This window comes from Patella vulgata, chromosome 3, assembly GCF_932274485.2.
Source record: "Patella vulgata chromosome 3, xgPatVulg1.2, whole genome shotgun sequence".
Lineage (NCBI taxonomy): Eukaryota > Metazoa > Mollusca > Gastropoda > Patellidae > Patella > Patella vulgata.
The window spans coordinates 45,467,274-45,492,863 of NC_065881.2; the positions used below are offsets into that span (position 1 = coordinate 45,467,274).

General features: G+C 34.7%; 1 protein-coding gene across 1 annotated transcript; it reads right to left on the minus strand.

The window, feature by feature from the left end:
- Window positions 1-5: 5 nt before the first annotated feature.
- Window positions 6-24,882, minus strand: LOC126814593 (beta-1-syntrophin). The gene is made up of 6 exons (XM_050539849.1): window positions 24,425-24,882; window positions 21,828-22,210; window positions 7,557-7,699; window positions 6,820-7,010; window positions 6,107-6,300; window positions 6-4,340 (listed from the first exon to the last, which is right to left on the minus strand). The coding sequence occupies exons 1-6, from the start codon at window positions 24,873-24,875 to the stop codon at window positions 4,248-4,250; spliced, it is 1,455 nt and encodes a 484-aa protein (XP_050395806.1). The 5' UTR covers window positions 24,876-24,882; the 3' UTR covers window positions 6-4,247.
- Between the last annotated feature and the right edge of the window lie 708 nt (window positions 24,883-25,590).

A 25,590-nucleotide genomic window follows, 5' to 3' on the forward strand; every position in this document is an offset into this window, starting at 1 on the left:
TAAAATTCAGAGACGTTTTTCTTTATTTAACTAAAATAAATGCACAATTGTTCAAAGATCTAAAATATATAATATATATAAAACACAACAATGAAGGAATTCACGAGACAATAATTATACAGTATATTTCCATTATTTTTATATTATTTTTTAGCGAGATAAGTATCATACTGATGTAGGGTTTAAATATATATTTATTCATTAGCAATCATCGGTCAATGATAGTAGATGATGGCACTTCTTGTGGCATCATAAAAGGCAACCTTTGTAAGATCATTTACATCATTTTTGTAATATTAATTTTGTTCTACATACATTCCACCAGAAATTCAGTTTTGCATATTTATATATTCTAAAAGGAAAAATGAATCAGTTTTTTCTTAAAAGCAATGCACCCCCCCATCAAAAGTAAAAAAATTATTAAGTCACCTGCTTATAAAAAGATCTTCCATTCTGTTATCCTTATAAATTCTATACTCCCAAAGATCAGAATAATTGCTGTTGAGTTTACAAAGCTTATCTGGCCAAGCAGGTTATCACAATTTTAATGGTTTTTCAACCCAAGCATCTATTTCTATTATCTTGCAGTGAAAAGCAATTACATTTGTCCACATGAGATGCAATGAAAATGCACCACTGATTTGGTTGGCGAGACATAACCCACAAGAAAATCAACAATAACCCACAGAAAAAAAGCAACAGTGAAACCTAGGCATAAGGGTTAAGACTCACTAACAGGAATTGGTCCAACATAAAGCCACCTGCAGCGTGCAATCCTGCAGATGTTAGATAGCGTTCGCGTCTTGCTGATGTGTCGGACATTGTCGTCCAGGCATCCCAGTCTTCAACTCTTATATTATATTCATATCCTCTTGAATTAAAGTACTGACACGTTCTTAAGTATTCAACTTCAAGTGTCAACCTTGGGATATTGTTGCATCTTCCACCGAATGTTAGAGTTGTAATACCCTAGCATTTTAGAAGCCACATTTTATACCCCAGGTCTGTCTACACCATAATATCATTTGTCTGTGGTGCATTTAAACGATTGTGAAAACATAATTCACTGGACATTTTGTTTTAAAAAAAAGTAATACATATATCTTTTTTTCTAAAATAAATTACAATATATAAAATATTTTCAAGATCATAATACAACATCTATTCACACAACTTCATATAGATATCTATTATGAGAACTATGAATTACATATAATATATATTTGTATAACAACTGTACAAAACAACTTCTATCTCCAATTAAATAATTCAAACATGGAGATCCTAACATTATTAGCTTGTCTGTCTTATTAGAAATTTTATCCATTATAAATATGAATTATAATTTTTGTATTATTGTGTAATATAATTATAAATTCTTGAATTATTATAAATATAAAGATAATATAAAATTTAATCACCTATTGCTTTTTATGGTTAAATTTTATATAATAAATAAGTGTAAATAAAAGGAATGAATGCAATTAGATTAGGTTAATCCAAAGTTATTGGTTTGTCATAATGATGGAAGTGTCAAATCAATAGGTTTTCACTATAATAAAGCACTTCATGCTCCGATATATTTTGTAGGTGTAGGAAGGGTTTTGATTGATCTAAAGCTCTAATCTTATCAAAAAGTTGCAAATTTTCAATATAATATTTGATTCAAAAGACTAAGACCTCTTTGATTTTGGTAACAAATAAGATTGTCTGTTTCATTGGATTTTATATTGAACTGCTTTGTGGGTTAATAATCTATTCTCGGTCTATAGATATAACCAGTGATATGATATCACCGATTAATAAGATGTCACTGATTTTGTGTTCCATTGTTGACACAGTAAACAAGCTGACAACAAATTAGTCAGATAGAGCTTGCCCTGTCACTAATCGAAATCAACCTAAACCGAAGAGGTTTAGCTCCTTTAAATACAAACTGTAGCCTTTCTATGTATGCTGGATTGATAGTAAAGAAGCCCATTGGCAACTTTTTGTGCAGCTGTAAAGTTATTTCAATAAATTATTGAATGTTAAGGTATCATTATTGAATACATCGAACATTTATAGGTACACCGTTACATATTGAAGATAGTCGAACACACCAACTCATAATGGTTAAGTGAGTTTTACCATATGATACAAGCAATGTCTTAAAAATTAACACAAATTAAGGCAATTTTACACAATCCTACTTTTTTCAAGAACATATCCAACATTAGTAGGATGATGCTCACAGGAAATTGTCCTATCGTGTGTATGAGAACAAGCTTGAACATGTTTGATGCTGTTTGAGCATGCATATTAATTTGAACATTGTAGGACAGTATTCAAGGCCTTGAACCAATGAGAATGCATCTCTGGGCCACGTGGTGTATTGGGTCTCATGATATGAAGCAAAATGTCTGTATCCACATCTCGAAGCAAAACCATCATGTCAAAACAATCTTGAACATGTTCACTAAATGTCAATCTGATAAAAATACAGATCTATATTTCATTTCGTTTTTTTATACTTTCGATGGCCTACACTACATGAAGATCTGACAAGTTATAGCGATAGGTCACGTCAGGGGTCAAAAGACCGACTTATGACCATATGACGTCAAGACATTTGATTAACCAATCAGCATTGATGTTACTAGTGGATTACCCACAGTCCTGTGAAAAACACGCCTAAAGCTAGCCGTAACAGAACGTTTCATTGGCTTATCCCTGACACCATTCAGAACACGAGTTAAATAACAACTCTTCCAGATCCAAGTGTAGTAAAGACAAGTAAAACGAAATTTTGAACTATAAAAACGAAACGAAATAGGATTTGTGTTTTAACCAGATTGACTAAATGTTGTATGGTGTAAACTGACATGTTCGTGGACACCTCATGACCTTGAACATCATCCTACAAATGTTGGATGATGTTCTTCAACAAAAGTAGGATCGTGTAAGATGACCTTTAAACAATTATACCTTTAAATTGTCAAAAAGGTAATCATAATGTAAATAAATCAAGTACAATGTTCAAACAATATTTCGGAATATTTCACAAATACAAATATCAACAAAGAGATAAATACGGTAAAAAATAACAAAGTAAATACAATAAAATCAGCACCTTGTTTACATGTCCTATACTGGATTCGATATTAATAATAATAAATATTTTAGCGCAACTATATTTAATCTAAAACATAATATACACAATTAAATAATAATAATGATGTCACTGTGGAGGATTTAAACTACTACCAACTACTACGAAAAATAACAAAAGACAATGTAGAATTATGTGATAAGAAAGCTATTTCATTGGATAGTTTACTTATGCTATAAGGTTGTAAGATTTGTTCACAATTAACATGTAAGTTACATTCAACTGTGTATAAAATACACTTGATTTGTAGAAACAAGTTATGAAGTAATTGTATATAGTAAAGTATTTATTTTATAGTTAAAAGCAGATTAATTTGTGTACATTCTAAATTGTGGGTTTAACTCCAAAAGACAGCTGTTTTTTGTTATTTTTTTTTTAAATCCCAGGTTTTCTTAAATCATGACTTTTGACTGTCACTGTTTTACGATCCGAATAATTGGCACATCCATTAATTCTGGTGTCAATGCCAATTTCAACCTGCTTTAGATCTAGTGCTCCAAGACCTAATTTAGGCCTAAATTATGAACATGAATTCATATTAGAATAATGAAAATAGTTAGTGAATGATCAAGTTATGCTATATGGAAGGTTTATACAACTATTCTGTTCGACTAGATTACATACATGCCATATCTGTAACAAGGCCCTTGATTCATCCCTTCAGTCATACTTTAACTGAAGAAATATATCAGTTTGTTAGTCAAAATGTCCTTGGAAATATTTCATTGCTCAAAGAGATCAATTATAACTGTAGGATGACAACAATACAAGATCATACAACTCAATGAATAAAAGAAGCAAAAAACACTGAGAATACAAAATTTTGAAACAAGAGCCATGTCCTAACCTGAACATACTTATTTTGAAATGGTCAATTGTTCTAATAATAATGATCTGTTCGGTCCCATTGAGATACTGAACATTATGGTAAGTAGTCATTCAAATTAAAATAAACAGGTAATGTTTTACTTAATAATACAATACATGATCAATGATTATGCTATGTTTTGAGGAAGAGCCTTGGGTTGGTGATGCTTGCTATCTGTAGAGTTCAATCAGATGATTCCTTATAAACGAGGATAAGGGTGGAGACAAATCATGCCAGCAGTCCAAGACGACTCACTTTAGCGGAGAGAAAGGTGTGTAGTATAAAGACTAATGGTTTTGGACATGTGTTGAGATCTAATTCCTGCAAATAAATGTAAATTTTTATGTAAGATAAGATCTAATAGTAATGTATTAATTCTATGAATAGGACGCCATCTTCTGTGTCATTCCGTTTCACCCGGTTGGGGAGTGGGGCCACTCACCCTTCCTTTAAGACCAAGCAACTAAATTCTAAATGTATATAGACGACTCGAAAATATTCTACATTTTGATGGGAGTCCTTAAGCCCTTAATAATAATCCCGGAGAACAGACACAAAAGACAACAACAAACATGATAATATTTAATACAAGTGCACAAAATACTAATTTTATACTTAGTCAAGGAGTTTTTACTTTTTTCTACTTAACCAGCGGCTGCCAGACAGGATACGCCCACATTACAATTCAATATGCGCGAATATCGAAAGGAACCGAGATCTTTGGGTTATAAACTTACATTTCAAGTTTCAACAAAATCGGATAAAAATTGTGACCTCTATAGGGTCCACAACCTTGATATACCATATTTTTACGCTATTTGAGAACGAACAGCGGCCATTTTGTCTGTCAATTTTGGGCTGATTTTCACGAAATTCAAACTCAGCCGTCCTTAGGGTGTAACAGTGATATAATAATGTTTTTTTTAAATCGGATAAAAATTATGACCTCAATAGGGTCCACAAGCTAAAAACGCGATTTTTCGTTCATTCGGGGGCCATAATTCAGGAAGTCAGGTCCGATAAGCGCGAATATCAAAAGGAACCAAGATCTTTGGGTTATAAACTTACATTTCAAGTTTCAACAAAATCGGATAAAAATTGTGACCTCTATAGGGTCCACAACCTTGATATACCATATATTTACGCTATTTGAGAATGAACGGCGGCCATTTTGTCTGTCAATTTTGGGACGATTTTCACGAAATTCGAACTCAGTCGTCCTTAGGGTGTAACGGTGATATAATAATATGTGTTTTTAAATCGGATAAAAATTATGACTTCTATAGGGTCCACAAGCTAAAAACGTGATTTTTCGTACAATCAGGGGTCATAATTCAGGAAGTTATGGTCCGATATGTGCGAATATCGAAAGGAACCGAGATCTTTGGGTTATAAACTTACATTTCAAGTTTCAACAAAATCGGATAAAAATTGTGACCTCTATAGGGTCCACAACCTTGATATACCATATATTTACGCTATTTGAGAACGAACAGCGGCCATTTTGTCTGTCAATTTTGGGCCGATTTTCACGAAATTCGAACTCAGTCGGCCTTAGGGTGTAACGGTGATATAATAATACGTTTTTTTAAATCGGATAAAAATTATGACTTCTATAGGGTCCACAAGCTAAAAACGTGATTTTTCGTACAATCAGGGCCATAATTCAGGAAGTTATGGTCCGATATGTGCGAATATCGAAAGGAACCGAGATCTTTGGGTTATAAACTTACATTTCAAGTTTCAACAAAATCGGATAAAAATTGTGACCTCTATAGGGTCCACAAGCTAAAAACGTGATTTTTCGTACAAACAGGGGCCATAATCCATGAAGTTTCGATCCGATACATGCCAATTTCGAAAGCAGCCAAGATCTTTTGGAGATAAACCTATATTTCAAGTTTCGTCAAAATTGGATAAGAATTGTGACCTCTAGAGTGTCCACAAACAAATTGTGGACGGACGGACATCCAGACGTCCGGACGGACAGGGGCGACGGCATAATACGTCCACATGAAAATGTGGGCGTATAAAAAGAACAGAATATGGAATTAAAGTTAGTAGTGTGTTTTGAAAAAGGAGCTAACCTGTTCGCCATCATCTCCAAAGTCCAGCCATAACAACCGATGACCATCATCCGCCGACATTCTCAAACGTTCAAATGGGAAGCTCCAGTATGTTTGTATTTTTGATTCATTTTCACCTGTGCTATCTTCCACCAAACTGAACCCATCTTCATAATGAACACTTAATTTAGCTTTTTTACCTTGCCATGTGACAGCTGAAATTAATATTCATTATTTTGAATTACACACAAATGTTCTTTTCATTTTGTGACAATACAAATTTATAACATTTAAAATATGAAAGATAGATTTCCAGGCAACAAAGATATGCCACCAAGCAGCTAAAAAATGTCAAAAACATTTTACTTTAGGATTTATTCTTAAAATTATTCAAACAATCCAAAGAGAAAGACATGGGGTTTTCTGTCCATTCAACATTAAGCATATCAGTTTGGGACCAATATATGTATATCCTTTAATTCCTTTTTTGAATTGTTTGGTTGTTTTAAGTCTTAGAAGTAGGAAGAACTTCCACAAGGTTGGGCCCTACTCCTCATCAAACACAAACCTGGGATTGAAACCAGTATTCTGGACTCAATGACCGATTTTCTGATCGATCAACAGCGCGCATGTTAAACCATGCAGCCACCCAAGCCCCCTCCTACAATCCAAAGAGGTTAGAAATGGAACAATAATGCATTGTTACAAACTTGGAATATATAGGTTTTGCTTACCGGTAACAATTTCTTTTGTAATAAGTGCAGCTCCATGTGAACCTTGTACCAGTGCTCTTGACCAGAAAGCCAGATCTCTTTGAGTTTCTACTCGGAAAACATGTAGCTCTACTCCATTCCTGGTCCCTGAACGAGTACCAAAAGTCATAACTTCATGACCCTGATTTGATTGTTTCCCAGAGTGCACCAGCCTGCAAAAAAAAGAAAAAATAGAACCAGTAGACCAATTATTGAGTATAACATTTTACTGGACTGAAAATCAATGTGTTTTTGTTGAATAAACTTCAAGTTAAAAAAAAACAAAACATGATAGTATCAAAACAGAAATGGGCTTTAACATCCACTTAACACAAATTATGTCATTTTGGGACTAGAGTATTGATCAATTTTATTCCAATAATTGGCTTGCGTGTAGGGGTATTTATCACTGGGGAGGACCCAGAAAAAACTCAAGAGGTCGAACAGGCAACCCTGTAAGCTGGGAATCGAAACCATGCCACTTCACTCAATGACAGACCTTATGATCTAAAGTGTACATGTTACACAGTTCAGCCATCCAACCACCCACATGATAGTATTGAAAAAGAACGAAATTGAAACATTTGCATTTCTGAAGATTTTTGTCATACATCCAATATAAAATGTACATTAGGTCTAAACCAGACATGGGATTTAAATATCAAGGTAGAAAATAGTAGTAAGATATAATTTTTGCCCAAAATACTAATTGCCCATACCTAGTAGCTAGTAGTGAATGACTTTGAAATGGTGTTGCCCATTCTTCTTTACTACCAGGAGCTGTATCATATAATAACATATCCACGTCAGTTAATGCTATAAACACTGGTTTCCATGTTGATACACCTTGCTCATTTGTCAGCTAAAACATACAAAATAATGTAATTACTGTCTCCTTTAGCAGCTCTCAAACCACATCCTATTTTGCATATAGTGTAAAATGCAAATCAGACAGTGTATTTTTCAAAAAACCATAATCAATTCCCATTCAATGCCCTGACTTGCATATAAAACAAAATGTAGCTCAAACTATGCAGTATTTAAGAAAAATCATATAACAAGTACATGTATTTAAATGTGCTTATAATGATATGTAAATTAATTTTTGTACAGTTAATGTCGATGTGGCTTACTAATTGTCATTATTAAAAGATACATTATGGGAGATAAGATAAAGAGATGGCAGTTCTCGCTATAATAGTTAAAAACTAGATAGTGTAAAGGTAATTTGCTGAAAATTTCAGTCAAATTGATCCACTATGAGCCGAGAAAGAAGTCGGTGAAATTTTTGCATAGTCTCGGTTATTATTACTAAAATCATTAATATAAACAGCATAGTCTCGATTATCCACTTTTTCTGATTTAATTATCTTTGGCCGTTAGCAGCATATAGGAATCTAATCCAGCCTACATCGAGAGTTTATTATGGTCTGGATAAGTTAATTAATGTCTAATTGATAATTTAGATAACATTTCAGGCCTAAAGAAAGACTTGTAATAAGCAGATTTTGCTCTTGCATAATGCATGTTTAAGTTGTATTGGATATAAATGTCAGTGTAGAACCAGTGCCTCTGAGCAGCTACACTAGTTCAAGTGGGTTTGATTTGCAAATGTATCCAATTATTATTAGTAGTAGTAGTAGTTCAATTAAATACTACATGTATATCCATAGAAATTATTTCTAATAGGGTGTAATCATTGTAAATTAGTAACTTATTTTTGTACGCTTTTTATACGCTCACATTGGGCCCACTTGATATGTCCGCGGAAAGGCGAGTCGGTTTCTAAAATGGCTACCCTAGCAGATGACTGTATTGAATCAAATCAAGTGACCTGGCTGATAAACAAAATGGCATCAGATAGTATTATAATATTAAAACAGTTACAAGACATTTTTAATCAAAGAAAGTATTCTTGTAAGTGTAGAAAAATTGCTGATATTGTCTAATATGCACTTCAATCAAAATGAGTGAATGATTAATAAGTAGACATATAAAAAAGATTTATAATTTGGTAAACATTTAATTCTAGGTTGATAACAGATATCACATGCGAACTTTCTGGTGTAAGTTTCAAACGTCATTAGGCTAATTAACCAATCGTTATAATTAATTACGTCATATTTGACCAATTAGATAATTGAAGGTCCAAAACCCACAGCTACAAGACCATCATATCGCTGAGCATTCGTCAGACAGCCGCTTAATTCCAGAAGGAGAAGATGTAGCAATTCCTATCAGCAGACTCGCTGGACTGGATGGGTTTTGAGAGAATGACTTTATTGTTATCTGCTATGCTTGTATCTATGCATTCAGCTATGATGTTAAAACAAACTAATGCATTGTTATTCCTGGTAAGACAAATGTCTTAACTACTGAGATAGTAAGAAGCAAATACACAACGCGAAGAAGGAGCCAAAGATGACAAGTGAAGATACTAGACTAGATAAAAATTGTGACCTCTAGAGGGTCCACAACCTTCATATTGCATACTTTTACACAATTTGCGTACAATATGCGCAAATATCGAAAGGAACCGAGATCTTTGTGTTATAAACTTACATTTCAAGTTTCAACAAAATCGGATAAAAATTCTGACCTCTATAGGTTCCACAACCTTGATATACCATATCTTTACGCTATTTGAAAACAAACGGTGGCCATTTTGTCTGTCGGTTTTGGGCCGATTTTCACGAAATTCGAACTCAGCCGACCTTGGGGTGTAACGGTGATATAATATGGTTTTTTAAATCGGATAAAGATAGGTTGCCAGGCAACGAAACATACGCCCACAGCAGCTAAATCGTCCGGGCAGTCAACAAGAGTTGTCGCATATTTTTACTTTTTTACTTTTTTCGGTAATGAAACATTTATAATACACTAAAATCTGATTAAGAGCAACAACTCAGAAAACCATGCTAACGTTTTGTATACAAAACTTTTAATACTGTATCATGGATTTAGCTGTTCCAAGTCACAAAAATTCATTGAAAATCAATATACTTGTTCGTCTCAAGATCTTAAACTCTGTGTATAAATTTAAAGTCAATCGGATATTAACTTTGGCCTCTAGAGCGTCCACAAGATTTTTTGAAGTGATCAAGGGCCATAACTCTGGCAGTAATTATCGGAAATCGCTGAAAATCAATAGGCTTCTTCGTCTCATGACATTAAACACTGTGTATAAATTAAAAGTCAATCAGATATTAACTTTGGCCTCTAGAGCATCCACAAGATTTTTTGAAGTGATCAAGGGCCATAACTCTGGCAGTAATTATCGGAAATCGCTGAAAATCAATAGGCTTCTTCGTCTCATGGCCTTAAACACTGTATATAAATTTAAAGTCAATCGGATATTAACTTTAGCCTCTAGAGCGTCCACAAGCAATTGTAGACGCCGGACCGACGGACGGACGGAGGCGACGACAATATACGACCACATTTCAATGTGGGCGTATAAAAATTGTGACCTCTATAGGGTCCACAAGCTAAAACGAGATTTTTCGTACAATCAGGGGCCATAATTCAGGAAGTTACGGTCCGATATGCGCGAATATCGAAAGGAACTGAGATCTATGGGTTATAAACTTACATTTCAAGTTTCAACAAAATCGGATAAAAATTGTGACCTCTATAGGGTCCACAACCTTGATATACCATATTTTTATGCTATTTGAGAACGAACAGCGACCATTTTGTCTGTCAATTTTGGGTCGATTTTCACGAAATTTGATTTTTTGTACAATCAGGGGCCATAATTCAGGAAGTTACGATCTGATATGTGTGAATATCAAAAGAAACCAAGATCTCCGGGTAATAAACATGTATTTCAAGTTTCATCAAAATCGGATCAAAATTGTGACCTCTAGAGGTCAGCCATTTTGTCCGTCAATTTTGGCCCAATTTTCACGAAATTTAACCTCAACAAACAGTGATCTATTCGAACGTTTTTTAAATTCGGATAAAATTTTCGTACAATCAGGGGCTATAATCCATGAAGTTACGGTCCGATACATGCCAATATCGAAAGGAACCGAGATCTTAGGGAGGTAAACCTATATTTCAAGTTTCGTAGAAATCGGATAAAAATTGTGACCAGTAAAGTGTCCACATACAAATTGTGGACAGACGGACGTCCAGACAGAAAAACAGGGGCGACGGCATAATATGTCCACATGAAAATGTGGGCGTATAAAAACGCTTTAAAATTAGTGTTTTATGGCAATCCTAAATATGTTTGTGGGTGGCCAAGTGAGTAAGACCCTCGCTCACTAGCCTGGTACTTGTGTGTTCGATCCCAATGTTTGCAATGGAAATGCATCAGTATTTTCCAACGTGGTTTCCCCTTGTCATTGGTGCAGAACGGAGGGCCTGACATGGACAGCTGTCTAGTTATTTGAATGGGACAAAAACCAAGGTCCCACTTAAACATTGGTGTGCATGTAAAATATCTCTTGACAGTTGGAGTTCAATATAAGAGTAGGATGTCCAGGCAAAATTTCCCTCATAGTGCATGCCTGTATACATCAGCCCAGTCGGAACAGAACAGTAGGGCGTTAAACCACATTTCATTTCATTTTATATGTTTGCCATCTGGCGCTGGTGTTTGCTGCTCCTGCCAAAGCAGCGTCTTCCCACAAACCGACAGCCGAACTTTTGTCAACTTCCAGTAGATCAAGTGACCTCACTGCGGCGAATGCCAAATGTGGTCAGTCGGTATGGACAAATCAAGCATGGCCATAGAAATGTGATTGTTACCCAAATCTGTCTGCTCTAAAGGCTCAAGTTGTCATCCAATCTATTTGAAATTTCTACACAGTGTTTATGTAAATTATGAGATAAAGAAGCATGTTAATCTTCAATAATTCAAAAGAGTTATGGTCCTGGATCAATTTGAACAAGCCCTCTGCTGAAATCCCAAAATAAATAGATGACACATATTAATTAATAACACTTTTATTTTTTTTCAAAAGTATCAAGCAATCAAACTGATTATCAACTATACACTAAAGGCGTTTTTATCGACCACTGATTAGCCAAAGTGATTTGCATTCAATCAAATTTTAATCTTTAACGTCAATCTAATTCAAATTGGTTACCCTACTCAACGAATTTATCGACACCGATTTCCGAAGTGATTACATCAAATCGCCAAATCACTTCAGAGTGCATCAACCAATCAGATTACTTATCTCTGCTTACCGTAAGCAGACAATGTGTATCATCGAACTCCATCATGACATTCGCCTAATGGACGCCTTCATCAAATTTGAACATTCTATCTCAATTAGAAATGAAATGAAATGGGGTTTAACATCCTACTCCTAACTGGGCTAATGAAGATGGGCATACGCCATACGGTGTGCTATGAGGGAAATTTTGCCCGGACAGCAGTTCTACAGCCTACTCTTATATCGACTTCCAAATGCCAAGGGATCTTTTATGTGCACGCCAATTTGTACACAGGATCTCGGTATTTCATCCCATCCGAACGACTAGACAGCTGTCCTTGTCAGGCCCTCCTTCCTGCATCACTGACAAAGGGGAAACACAGCGGAAAATCTGGATGAACTTTCTCGGCCAATGCAGGGATCGAACACCTGACCTCCAGGTTAGCGAACCATCTTCTTACCCACTTAGCCACCGTAGCCACAATTAGAAGGAGAGTTATTGTGTTCCAAAGTCTCAACCAATCAAATTGCTTATCAATCTGCTTACCCTGACCAGAAAATGTTCATTATCGAACTCAGTCAAGGTATTGATGTGATAAAACTATACACCAAATTTCATCACTCTCACTTAAAGATACATTATGGGAGATTCAATAATGAGTTGGTAATTCTCACTATAATAGTTAAAAACTAGATAATGTAAAGGCAATTTGCTGAAAATTTCATTCAAATTGATCCACTATGAACCGAGAACTAAGCAATAGAAATTTCCGCCTAGCCTCGATCAGCATTACTAAAGTCAGTATGATAAACAGCATAGTCTCGATTATCCATTTATTTGTTAATAAATCATGAAGGAATGTTATGTAGTAAATTGGCTCATAATTCACTAAAGATTGCAGGCTAGCGATGCCATCTAGAGTTGATTATGGTCTGGATAGGTTAATTAATGTCTAATTAATAATTTAGATAACATTTCAGGCCTAAAGAAAGATCTGCAATATAAAGATTTAGCTCTTGCATAATGTATGTTTAATTAGAACTAAAGTTATCGTGTCCAAAGCATCAACCAATCAAATTGCTTATCTCTGCTTACCCTAAGCAGAAAATGCTCATCTTTGAACTCCATCAAGGCATTGATCTAATATTATAAACACCTGCTTACCCTGAGCAGAAAATTCTCATTATCGAACTTAGTCAAGGTATTAATGTAATGGGGATCACGGTGGCTAAGTGGGTAAGGCGCTGGCTCGCTAGCCTGGAGGTCGGGCGTTCGATCCCTGCATTGGCTGAGAAAGTTCATCCAGATTTTCCGGCGTGGTTCTCCCTTGTCAGTGATGCAGGACAGAGGGGCTGACAAGGACAGCTGTCTAGTCGTTTGGATGGGACAAAAAAACGAGGTCCTGTGTACACATTGGCGTGCACGTAAAAGATCCCTTGACAGTTGGAATTCGATATAAGAGTAGGTCGCAGTGCCGCTGTCTGGGCAAAATTTCCCTCATAGCACACTGTATGGCGTATGCCCGTCTTCATTAGCCCAGTTTAGGAGCAAAACAGTAGGACGTTAAACCCCATTTCATTTCATTTCATATTAATGTAATGAAACTATACACCAAGTTTCATCACTCTCACTTAATTAGCACTAAAATTATCGTGTCTCAAAGTCAAAGAATCAACCAATCAAATTGTTTATCTCTGCTTACCCTCAGTAGAAAATGCTCATCTCCGAACATTCTAGCTTTGAACATTCTAGCTGAATTAGAAGGAGAGTTACTGTGTCCCAAAAAGTGTGACGGACAGACAGGCAGACGGATGGATGGACAGACAAACGAACCCATTTTAAAAGTGCCCTGCTTTCTTCGAAAGGCTGGGGGCAAAAATCATGTGGACACTCTAGGGGCTAAATTTATTATCCAATTGACTTGAAATGTATACACAATCTTAATGCGGCTAAGAATCCTGTTGATTTCAACAATTCCTGATAATTACTGTCAGAGTTATTGTCCATCAATTTGAACAATGTTGGGGACTCCCTGGAGGCTAACTTTATCATTCGATTTATTTGAAATTCATAAACAGAGAGAACTAGAAGCTAATTAAATTTTAATTAGGGTTTCACACTGCGTAGCTAGTGTGAAACACTATTGTTTTTGTTCGGATTATTATTAGGGTTTCACACTGCGTAGCTTGTGTGAAACACTATTGTTTTTGTTAAGATTATTCTTATTATTATTATTTTTTTTTTTTCCACTTGAGCATATCTCAGAAAGTACTTGTCGGATCAATTCGATGTCTTCGGTTTTACTGGGAAACTTGGTGTGACTTAGAGATTAAAGCTATTTCGAACGTTCTGCGACAATGCGAAATGTCCGAAACGCCAAAGTTGTCATTTTTTTCAATATTGCAGTAATATTAACAATAATCGTCGGATTTTAACATTGTATACATTTTGACATAGCCTGAGACAGGGCACATAGCTACGGTAGTTTAGATTTTTGATTTTCGACGAATCTTGGGAGATATTAGGCGCCAAATTTTGAAAATTTAAATTTTTACAAAAAACTTTTTATTAAAGAATAATTTTTTATGGCATTTTACCCAGGGTTAAAGGGTCGTCTGATTTGAGCAAAAATGTGAACATTTTTTGTCTCGGTAATTTTTCTAGGCCGCTATTGGCTAATTCAGTTTATCAGATCTAGGTTATTTATTGCCCGATTTTTATAAAACAAAGTTCATATGCTCCATGGTGCAAATTCTCAATTTTTTTATTACCGGTAAAGTTTTCTATGGGCACCGGATGTGACGCAATTTTGCTAAAAACTCCAATTTTGTCGAGTCGGAACGTCTTTTCACTAGCAAATGTTAATTTTTGCAAATCTGATAGCTCAAGGTAAATGCCCCTACAAAAGGCGCAAAAAATCTCGGACTCGCTTTTTTAAATTTTGGTTTTGTATTTGCGTCATTTCGACTTGAAGGTGAAAAAAGGTGTAAAAATGAGCTATTTACAATCCATTCAGGCTTTTCATATTTAAAAATATTTCTTCACAACTTTCATAAACTTAAAGCATTAATCCATATGAAGAGAATCTATGTCAAAATTAGTTTGTAATATGAGTATTTGACGAGAAATGGTCAATTTTGCATGAGTCACTTTTTACGCTATTTTGCCTGTAAAAGAGTCAATTATTTTGGATTTTCATTAAAATGATACCATTTGATGCGTAATGTCAATTGTGACTAGGTCAAACCAATTTAACATTTTCAATATCACCGGAAATGACGTAATTTGGGCAAAAACTATATTTATAGCTTTCGAAACAAATAATTTATTCAGATGAGTCGTATTTGTTATTTGTTTAATATTTGGATATTTGATTCCAATCAACTAATAGAATGAACCCATAGGATCATATAGATATCACAAAATGGTTTCTAACTTGTTCAGTTGCGGAGAAATAGGCGATTTTCAACAGGTCACTTCTCAAGGTTTTTGGTCCATAAACGTGTTAATTATTATTCGATTTTCATAAAATTTTCACTGTGTGATACCTAATGCCATTTACGATTTCATACAAGTAATTTAAGATTTTCATTATCACCGGAAGTACCGTTACTTTGGCAAAAACTGTATTTTTTAGCCTCTAAAACAAGTAATTGTTTGAAGTAAGCGATATTCATTATTGGTGTAAAATTATGATATTTGATTCCTATGGACAAATAGTATAAATCAATACGATCATATTGATATCACAAAATTGTTTCTAACATCTTCCCTTGCTGAGAAATAACCAATTTTGTCAGGATCACTTTTTAAGATTTTTCCCATTTTAATTTCAATGTATGGGTTCTGGGTTAATTATTTATTGTCTGATTTGTGTAAAAGAAAAGCCCACCTGGTGGAAATTCTCAACTTACTTCTACCTATAAAAGTTTCTGTCGGCACCGGAAGTGACGTAATTTTGCCTAAAACTTCAATTTTGACGTGTCGAAAGGTCTTTTAAAAAGCAAATATTAATGCTTACAAATCTAATATATCAAGATGAATGCTCATACTAAAGACGCAAAATATGTCTTGCTTTGATTTTTGTTTATTTCGGTTTTGCATTTGCATCATTTTTCCTTAAAGCTGAAAAAAGGTGTAAAAATGGGCTATTTACAATGCATTCAGGCTTATCATATTTTAAAATATTTCTTGACAACTTTCACAGACTTTTAGCATTAATCCATACGATGACAATGTATGTCAAAATTAGTTTGTAATATTAGCAGTTGCCGAGAAATATGCAATTTTGCATGAGTCACTTTTCACGTTATTTTGCCTACATTGTATAAAAGAGTTAATTATAATCCGATTTTCTATTTTTTTTTCACCATATGATGCCTAATGCCATTTTTGACTGGGTGGATCCAATTTTACATTTTCACTGTCACCGGAAATGGCATCATATGGGCAAAAACTGTATTTATAGCCTTCAAAACGGATATTTTGTTCAAATGAGTCTGATTTGTAATGTTTTTAAAATTATGACATTTGATTGCAATCAACAAATAGAATGAACCAATACGATCATACAGATGCCACAAAATGGTTCCTAACTTTTACGGTTGCAGAGAAATAGACGATTTTCTACAGTCACTTTTCAAGGTTTTTGGTCTATAAAAGTGGGAATTATTATTCGATTTTCATAAAATTTTCACCATGTGATGCCTGATGCCATTTATGATTTCATGGAACTAATTGAACACTTTCAATATCACCGGAATTAATGTCGTTTTGGCAAAAACTGTATTTTTAGCCTTCAAAACAAATATTTTTTGAACTGAGTTATATTTATTATTCGTTTAACAATATGATATTTGATTTCAATGGAGATATAGATTGGATCAATACGATCATATAGATGGCCAAAAATTGTTTCTACCATCTTTCTTTGTTGAGAAATAACCAATTTTGTCAGGATCACTTTTTAAGAATTTTCTCACATTTTAAGTTCCATTAGATAGTCAGCTAACTTAGTGGTAAATTAGTAATAAATTTTGTCAGGATCACTTTTTTGACATATCTAACACATGGTAACAAATGTATAAATGGAATTGATATTGTTGGATTTGGTTGATTCTGCGTCCATTTCATAACACGTGTGCAATGCTTATGTGGATATCTGTTTAACGGTTTCATTGGTACCGAATGTGACATAAGTTCAAGGGTAACCAGGCACCAGAAGTGACACAAGTTCAAGGGTAACGTGGCATCAGTGAAACCTGTCATTACTGCGTCGCAGTTCTAGTTCTTCTTATTATTATTATTTTTTTTTTTCCACTTGAGCATATCTCAGAAACTATTTGTCGGATCAACTCGATGTCTTCGGTTTTACTGGAAAATTGGGTGTGACTTAGAGATGCCAAATGTCCGAAATCACCGAAGTTGTCGTTTTTTTAAATATTGCCGTAATATTAACAATAATTGTCGGATTTTAACATTTGATACATTTTGACATAGCCTGAGACACGGCAAATAGCTACGATTGTTTAGATTTTTGATTTTCGATTAATCTTCAAAGATATTAGGCGCCAAATTTTGAAAATTTAAATTTTGACAAAAAACTTTTTTATTTATTAATATTTTTTTATGGCGCTTCACCTATAATTAAAGGGTCATGTAATTTGAGCAATAATATGAAAAATTTTTGTATCGATAATTCACCTTGACCGCTATTGGCTAATTCAGTTTATGGGTTCTAGGTTAATTATTTATTGCTCGATTTGTATAAAACAAAGTTCATAAAACTAATTGAACATTTTCATTATCACCAGAAGTACTGTACACTTACATGTAACAAATGTATAAAATGAATTGATATTGCTGGATTTGGTTGATTCGGCGTCCATTTTATTTGATGTGTGCAATGCTTATGTGGAAACCTGTTTAATGGTTTCATTGGTACCGGAAGAGACATATGTTTAGGGTAACGTGGCACCGGTGAAACCCGTCATTACTGCTTCGCTGTTCTAGTTCTTATTATTATTATTATTATTTTTCCATTTGAGCAAAACTACTTGTCGGATCGATTCGATGTCTTCGGTTTTACTGGGAAAGTGGGTTTGACTTAAATTTTAAAGCTATTTCCAACGTTCTGCGACAATGCGAAATGTCCGAAATCACTGAAGTTGTCGTTTTTCGATATTTTGCCGTAATGTTATCAGTAATTGTCGGATTGTAATATTTGATACATTTTGACATAGCCAGAGACAAGGCACATAGTTAAGGTTCTTTGGATTTTTTATTTTCGACGAATCTTCGGAGATATTAGGCACCAAATTTTGAAAATTTAAATTTCTACGAAAAACTTTTTTATTAATGAATATTTTTATGTCGTATTTTACCAAGGGTTAAAGGGTCATCTGATTTGACAAAAAATGTCAACATTTTTTGTCACCGTATTTTTCCTTGGCCCCCATTGGCTAATTCAGTTTTTCAGTCCTGGATTAATTTTTTATTGTTCGATTTGTATAAAACAAAGTTCATATGTTCCGCGGTCCAAAATGTCATTTTTTTTGTTACCGGTACATTTTCCTTTCGGCAAGGGAAGTAACATAAATATAGCAAAAACTGCAATTTTGAGAGTTCGGTACCACTTTTTGAAAGCAAATATTATTTTTTTCAAATCTGGTATGACTGAAAGGGTTTGCCCTGTTAATGCGCAGAAATCATCTCGCTCAGTTATTTTAATTTTTATTTCGTTTTCGGATCATTTCGATTTAAAGTTGAAACCAGCGGCTGCCAGGCAGGATACGCCCACATTTTCGAGAGATGGATAGAGAACAAGCTAACAAGAAAGTGATTTTTCCTACAATCAAGGGCCATAATTCAGGAAATTACAATTCGATATGCGCATATATCGAAAGGAACTGAGATCTTTGTGTTATGAACTTACATTTCAAGTTTCAACAAAATCGGATAAAAATTGTGACCTCTATAGGTTCCACAACCTTGATATACCATATTTTTACGCTATTTGAGAACGAACGGCGGCAATTTTGTCTGTCAATTTTTGGGCGATTTTCACAAAATTCAAACTCAACTGTCCTTAGGGTGGAACGGTAATATAATAATACGGTTTTTTAAATCGGATAAAAATTATGACCTCTATAGGGTCCACAACCTTGATATACCATATTTTTACGCTATTTGAGAATGAACGGCGGCCATTTTGTCTGTCAGTTTTGGGCCGATTTTCATGAAATTCAAACTCAGTCGTCCTTAGGGTGTAACGGTGATATAATAATACGTTTTTTTAAATCGGATAAAAATTATGACTTCTATAGGGTACACAAGCTAAAAACGCGATTTTTCGTACAACCAGGGGCCATAATTCAGGAAATTACGGTCCGATATGCGCGAATATCCAAAGGAACCGAGATCTTTGGGTTATAGACTTACATTTCAAGTTTCAACAAAATTGGATAAAAATTGTGACCTCTATAGGGTCCACAACCTTGATATACCATTTTCTTACGCTATTTGAGAACGAACGGTGGCCATTTAGTCGTCCCTAGGGTGTAACGGTGATATAATAATACGTTTTTTTAAATCGGGTAAAAATTATGACTTCTATAGGGTCCACAAGCTAAAAATGTGATTTTTCGTACAATCAGGGGTCATAATTCAGGAAGTTACGGTCCGATATGCACGAATATCGAAAGGAACCGAGATCTTTGGGTTATAAACTTACATTTCAAGTTTCAACAAAATCGGATAAAAATTGTGACCCCTATAGGGTCCACAACCTTGATATACCATATTCTTACGCTATTTGGGAACGAATGGCGGCCATTTTGTCTGTCAATTTTGGGCCGATTTTCACGAAATTCGAACTCAGTCGTCCTTAGGGTGTAACGGTGATATAATAAAACGTTTTTTAAATCGGATAAAAATTATGACTTCTATAGGGTCCACAAGCTAAAAACGTGATTTGTCGTACAATCAGGGGCCATAATTCAGGAAGTTACGGTCCGATATGCACGAATATCAAAAGGAACCGAGATCTTTGGGTTATAAACTTACATTTCAAATTTCAACAAAATCGGATAAAAATTGTGACCCCAATAGGGTCCACAACCTTGATATACCATATTCTTACGCTATTTGGGAACGAACGGTGATTTTTCGTACAATCAGGGGCCATAATTCAGGAAGTTATGGTCCGATATGCGCAAATATCGAAAGGAACTGAGATCTTTGGGTTATAAACTTACATTTCAAGTTTCAACAAAATCGGATAAAAATTGTGACCTCTATAGGGTCCACAAGCTAAAAACGTGATTTTTCGTACAAACAGGGGCCATAATCCATGAAGTTTCGATCCGATACATGCCAATATCGAAAGCAGCCGAAATCTTTTGGGGATAAACCTATATTTCAAGTTTCGTCGAAATCGGATAAGAATTGTGACCTGTAGAGAGTCCACCTGAAAATGTGGGCGTATAAAAAGGTGAAAAAATGAGCTATTCACAACCCATTCAGGCTTTTCATATTTTAAAATATTTCTTCGCAACTTTCATAAACTAGTAGCAATAATCCATACAAAGAGAATGTATGTGAAAATTAATTTGTAATATGAACCGTTGCCGAGAAATGGGCAATTTTGTATGAGTCACTTTTTACGCTAGCTTGCCTGTATAAGAGTCAATTATTATTCGATTTTCATAAAAGTGACACCATTTGATGCGTAATGTCAATTTTAACAAGGTCAAACCAATTTAACATTTTCAATGTCACCGGAAATGACGTAATTTGGGCAAAAATTGTATTTATAACCTTCAAAACCAGTATTTTATTCAAATGAGTCTTATTTGTTATTTGTTTAAAATTTTGATATTTGATTCCAATCAACTAATAGAATGAACTCAAACGATCATATAGATATCACAAAATGGTTTCTAACTTGTTCAGTTGCGGAGAAAGAGCGATTTTCAACAGGTAACTTTTCAAGGTTTTTGGTCCATAAAAGTGTCAATTATTATTCGATTTTCATAAAATTCCCCGTGTGTGATACCTAATGCCATTTACAATTTCATACAAGTAATTTAACACTTTTACTGTTACCGGAAGTAACGTCATTGTGGCCAAAAACTGTATTTTTAGCCTTCAAAACAGATATTTTATTCAAATGAGTCTGATTTGTTTTGTTTTTAAAATTATGATATTTGATTCCAATCAACAAATAGATTGAACCCACACGATCATACAAATACCAAAAAATGTTTTTTAACTTGTACGGTTGCAGAGAAATAGACGATTTTCTACAAGTCACTTTTCAAGGATTTTGGTCTATAAACGTGGCAAATATTATTCGATTTACATAAAATTTTCACCATATTTCTGATTTCATGAAACTAATTTAACATTTTCATTATCACCGGAAGTAATGTAATGTTGTCAGGATCACTTACATGTAATGAATGTATACAATGAATTGATATTGCCGGATTTGGTTGATTCTGCGTACATTTTATGTGATGTGTGCAATGCTTAAATGGAAACCTGTTTAATGGTTTCATCGGTACCGGAAGTGACAATGTTCAAGGGTAACGGGGCACCGGTGAAACCCGTCATTACTGCATCGCAGTTCTAGTTATTTCTTATAATTACTTCAAGGGTTGTTACTCTTGGTCTCATGATTACTGCCATTACCTAACAAAGAAAAAATATATGACGCACTTTGTGGACTGTTTGGATGACTTAGCTGCTGTGAACTGAGAAATCAGGAGTTTTTAATTCCTTTAATTGCGAGTGTATAAAAATATTTGTATACTTACTTGTTCAGCTAGCCACCCCATCTGATGCACTTCTTTTTGATTAGGTATAAAAGAAATAATTTGATTTGCTTCAATAATTGCTGATTGATTTAGAATAGAAACAGTTGAATGAATTGTTTTAAACCAATCACCACAAGTAGCAGAATCTGGGAACCGTATCATGCATGAACTCTTTCCATCTGGAGCATGAATTTCAATAATTGTCTTTTCTGGATCTGTCATGGTTAGATTACGACAAGTGTAACAAAGTTTTAGTGGAAGTGTTTTGCATTCTGTTAAACTGGTTTTAGATCCTTCTTTTGGGGTTTCTTGTGAACCCCAGCCTAGATCATTCAATGGTGAGCTCTTTCTAAAGTAGGGAGTAACTTCCCTTAGATATTTCACTAGTAAATAAAACAAAGTATCAGCGTTAAATAATAAGTATTCAATATCAAATTCAAAATATCAATATTTTCAAAGGGACTGTATTTAAAGATACTTTCCCACAAAAGTATTTATTGGGTGCTCATTTCCACTAAAAGTATTACAATTTTCGTATATACGGAAAGTGGAGACACCAAATCTTTCTAGAAAAATACTGGATTCCATGAAAAACACCCAGGACAAAAAATGAGAGGGTGTCACTAATTGGCAGTCTGACGATAAAGGGCTGTCTGTTCAGGTGACGTCAAAGGTTGCACAACAAGATTGTCTGATCTCTCAGTGTTAGGGAGCACTTAATCTATGTTGATAAAACTTGATGGTGAGCGAACTAGGTAAAAGTGAGAGACTTAAACATACAACACAGTTTCTGAGATAAAAACCCCGGAAAAAGAAGTGGGCAGTGGATAATCTGAGAATTTAATTAGGTCTCGATATTTATGATAAATGGACAGCAAATAAAGATAACATCGTCTCTATGCAATGAATTCTCCTCCGGCTTTGCACCCGTTCCTATGTACCGTGACATCCAAGTCAGTGACACAAACATTAATTCTTTTAATATATTTTTTATAGCTTGGCAGATTTCCTCGCAAATACAATGTATTAAGAAGGATTTGAAGCAAAACTTTTATAGATTAATTAGTTTGCATATGTTTTTAGTCCAAATATCATCAAACCACCCAGTTTGTACGTGGGAATAAGGCCGCAGATCCCGGGGGGATGGGGGGGACGCGTCCCCCCCTGGATTTTCAATGGGGAGGATTTCATATGCCTCGTCCCCCCCAGAAAAATGCATCGTAAAATTTCAAAAGTCTTTTTTTCAGCCCGGGAAATGTAGTCTATATTTCCGAACATGCTGATGTACAATGCCCAGAAATGGTCTCAGATAGCATTTTGAGGCATCCTAATTTTAAAAAATCTTCCGGGGGAGGCACCAAGACCCCCTCTAAATGCGCGAGGATATTTCCCCTTGGTTCAAAAATGCCCGGTCTTTGATGTAACCCGGATCTGAGAATGATCTCTTCATGACCTCAGCAGCTTATGCTCAGAGCTGGCCACTGGAGAAATTATTCATCACATTTTCATTCGTGACCGGCTATTTATTAGCCTACCTTATCCCTATATTGCGAGGACTTCTTTGATTAATAAGTCCATATCATCTGTGGTTTACTGTTTATATTTTTAAAGTTTAATAATAAATATTTTTAACTTTTGTAATATAACCAGTCCGCCTGCACTCTACTAAGCCCTCATAACTACTTTTTACCGTATTCGTATTGATTATTCTCGTTTTTATTCTCGGTACGTTCATCTCTGCAGAATGCTCAGAAATGGTCTCAGATAGCGTTTTCAGGCATCCTGCTTTCAAAATTTTATGGGGGAGGACCCCCAGACCCCCCGCAGAAGGGTTTGCGCCTGCGGTGTTAGCAGTGTGTCGGGCTCCCCCCCGCCAACTCCGTCCCCCCCTTAAATTTAATAAGATCTGCGGCCATGCGTGGGAAGGTATCTTTTAAAGGCCTACAACATTAAAACTACATTCAATTGTAGATATAGAGAATTGTATTTTTTTTTTTTAAATTATTTTCTGTTAGTGTTCAATCTTCTTTTTTTTTAAATTATTTTTATAAATGTTATAAAAGTGGATATAGAATAATACCTATTATTAATATGCATGGGTTTAATGTCAATACACCATAACTCATAATTATGGGCTATACTATATACAGGAAAACTACCAGAAAACTACCAGAAAACACCATGTTATACTAAATACCGGAAAACCACTAAATACCGGAAAACACACTAAATTCCGTAAAACACCCTTAATAGGTAACCCAGAGCCTGGTCCTCTGGAAAACACCTGAAAAACCTAACCCTAACCCCCCCGCCCACAGAGGACCAGGCTCCGGTTGTTTTCCGGTATATAGTATTGCTGCATAATTACTGCACACAATATTTCATAAGACATTGTGTGTATTACATGATTGACTAGGAATTGGATAAACCAAATCGGGTACACTGCATACTTATAAATGTGTAATATTTTGTATTATTGAATTCCATACTACCAACCAACTTACTGAAGAATATGAAGGTCTATATAACTCTATTATATTACTACATGTATATGGCTGTTACTGTTTGCATTTATGTTTATAAACATGTGTATATACCTTCCAATTCAACAACTTTTCCAGCTTTTTTAAGTGCTCTAACAGCTTCATCATGGGTTGCCTCTCTCAAGTCTTCTCCATTTACACTCAATATTGCATCACCAACATATAACTTTTCAGTTTTATCAGCCGCCATCCCTTTAAATATTTTACTGATCAATATCGGCATTTTGTTTTCTTTGCCACCCTTGATGCTAACTCCTAACCCATTCTGTTCTTCTTTCATCACTTTGACAACTCGCTTTTGGCCAGCGATGCTGTCTGGCAAGTCTGGGTATCCATTTACTATTCCTGCTCGATGCTCACCATTGCCGTTAACTGCAGACGGTTGTTCCGTGTTTTCTACTAAGCTCAACAACAATGATTCTTCGCTCAAAGTAAGATTTACTTTGTACCACTGTTGTCTAATATAAACCTCAACTGCTCCAGTTCGAGTCATAGCAGCGGCCATATTGACCTTTATCCGGCGAAAACCGTATCACGTGATCTGATTGAGAGCAATTATTTGCATGCGAGTCGGGATTCACATAAAATGTCAAAGTAAATTGTGAATAAAAGCATAAGAATATCTTTATACGTCGACCCCTCTCTATAAATATCATATCTTTATTTGGGATTTTATGTTTTGTAAATATTTAAAAATGGACAGAAGGCCTAAACAATATATAGTTAATATAGCATATACCATAGTCCCATAAATTGACATTTTTAAAGAAAAGGCTAAATATTAGCACTGAAAGTTGTAATAAGATGGGAAAGATAATAATGTATTATAGCCCCTAGAAGACGGGTTAGAAATTCGCATAAGTTAGCGCATAACGCCATATTAATAATTTGTGTCGTATTATTGTATTAATGTTCATCTTAAAGTAAGTCGAGCAGACGGTATTTTGTTATCCAGATTAAAATAAACTGTTGAGTTTGTGAAAACCGAAAGACCTGATAACCGAGTAACTGAAATTTGATACAATGTCGTAAATCTTATTGTACAAAGTAATAATGTGAAATATAACTTATTTTTAACATTTTCTTTCTGTCATTGAAATAAACCAAACAATGTTATGATCTTTAATAAGAAATACATTTACAAATGCACAAGACTCCAATATTATGAACTCATGTCATTTTACGTCAATAACACAAGAAACTGTCGACTCCGTAACGAA

What these genes read in the sequence shown, in the direction of transcription:
- LOC126814593 (XM_050539849.1), bottom strand. Translation starts at nt 24,875, where the DNA reads ATGGCCGCTGCTATGACTCGAACTGGAGCAGTTGAGGTTTATATTAGA. An exon ending in AAAAGTTGTTGAATTGGAAG is followed by an intron (nt 22,211 to 24,424) that starts GTATATACACAT and finishes TTTATTTACTAG; the next exon opens with TGAAATATCTAAGGGAAGTT. An exon ending in TGGGGTGGCTAGCTGAACAA is followed by an intron (nt 7,700 to 21,827) that starts GTAAGTATACAA and finishes TGTATGTTTTAG; the next exon opens with CTGACAAATGAGCAAGGTGT.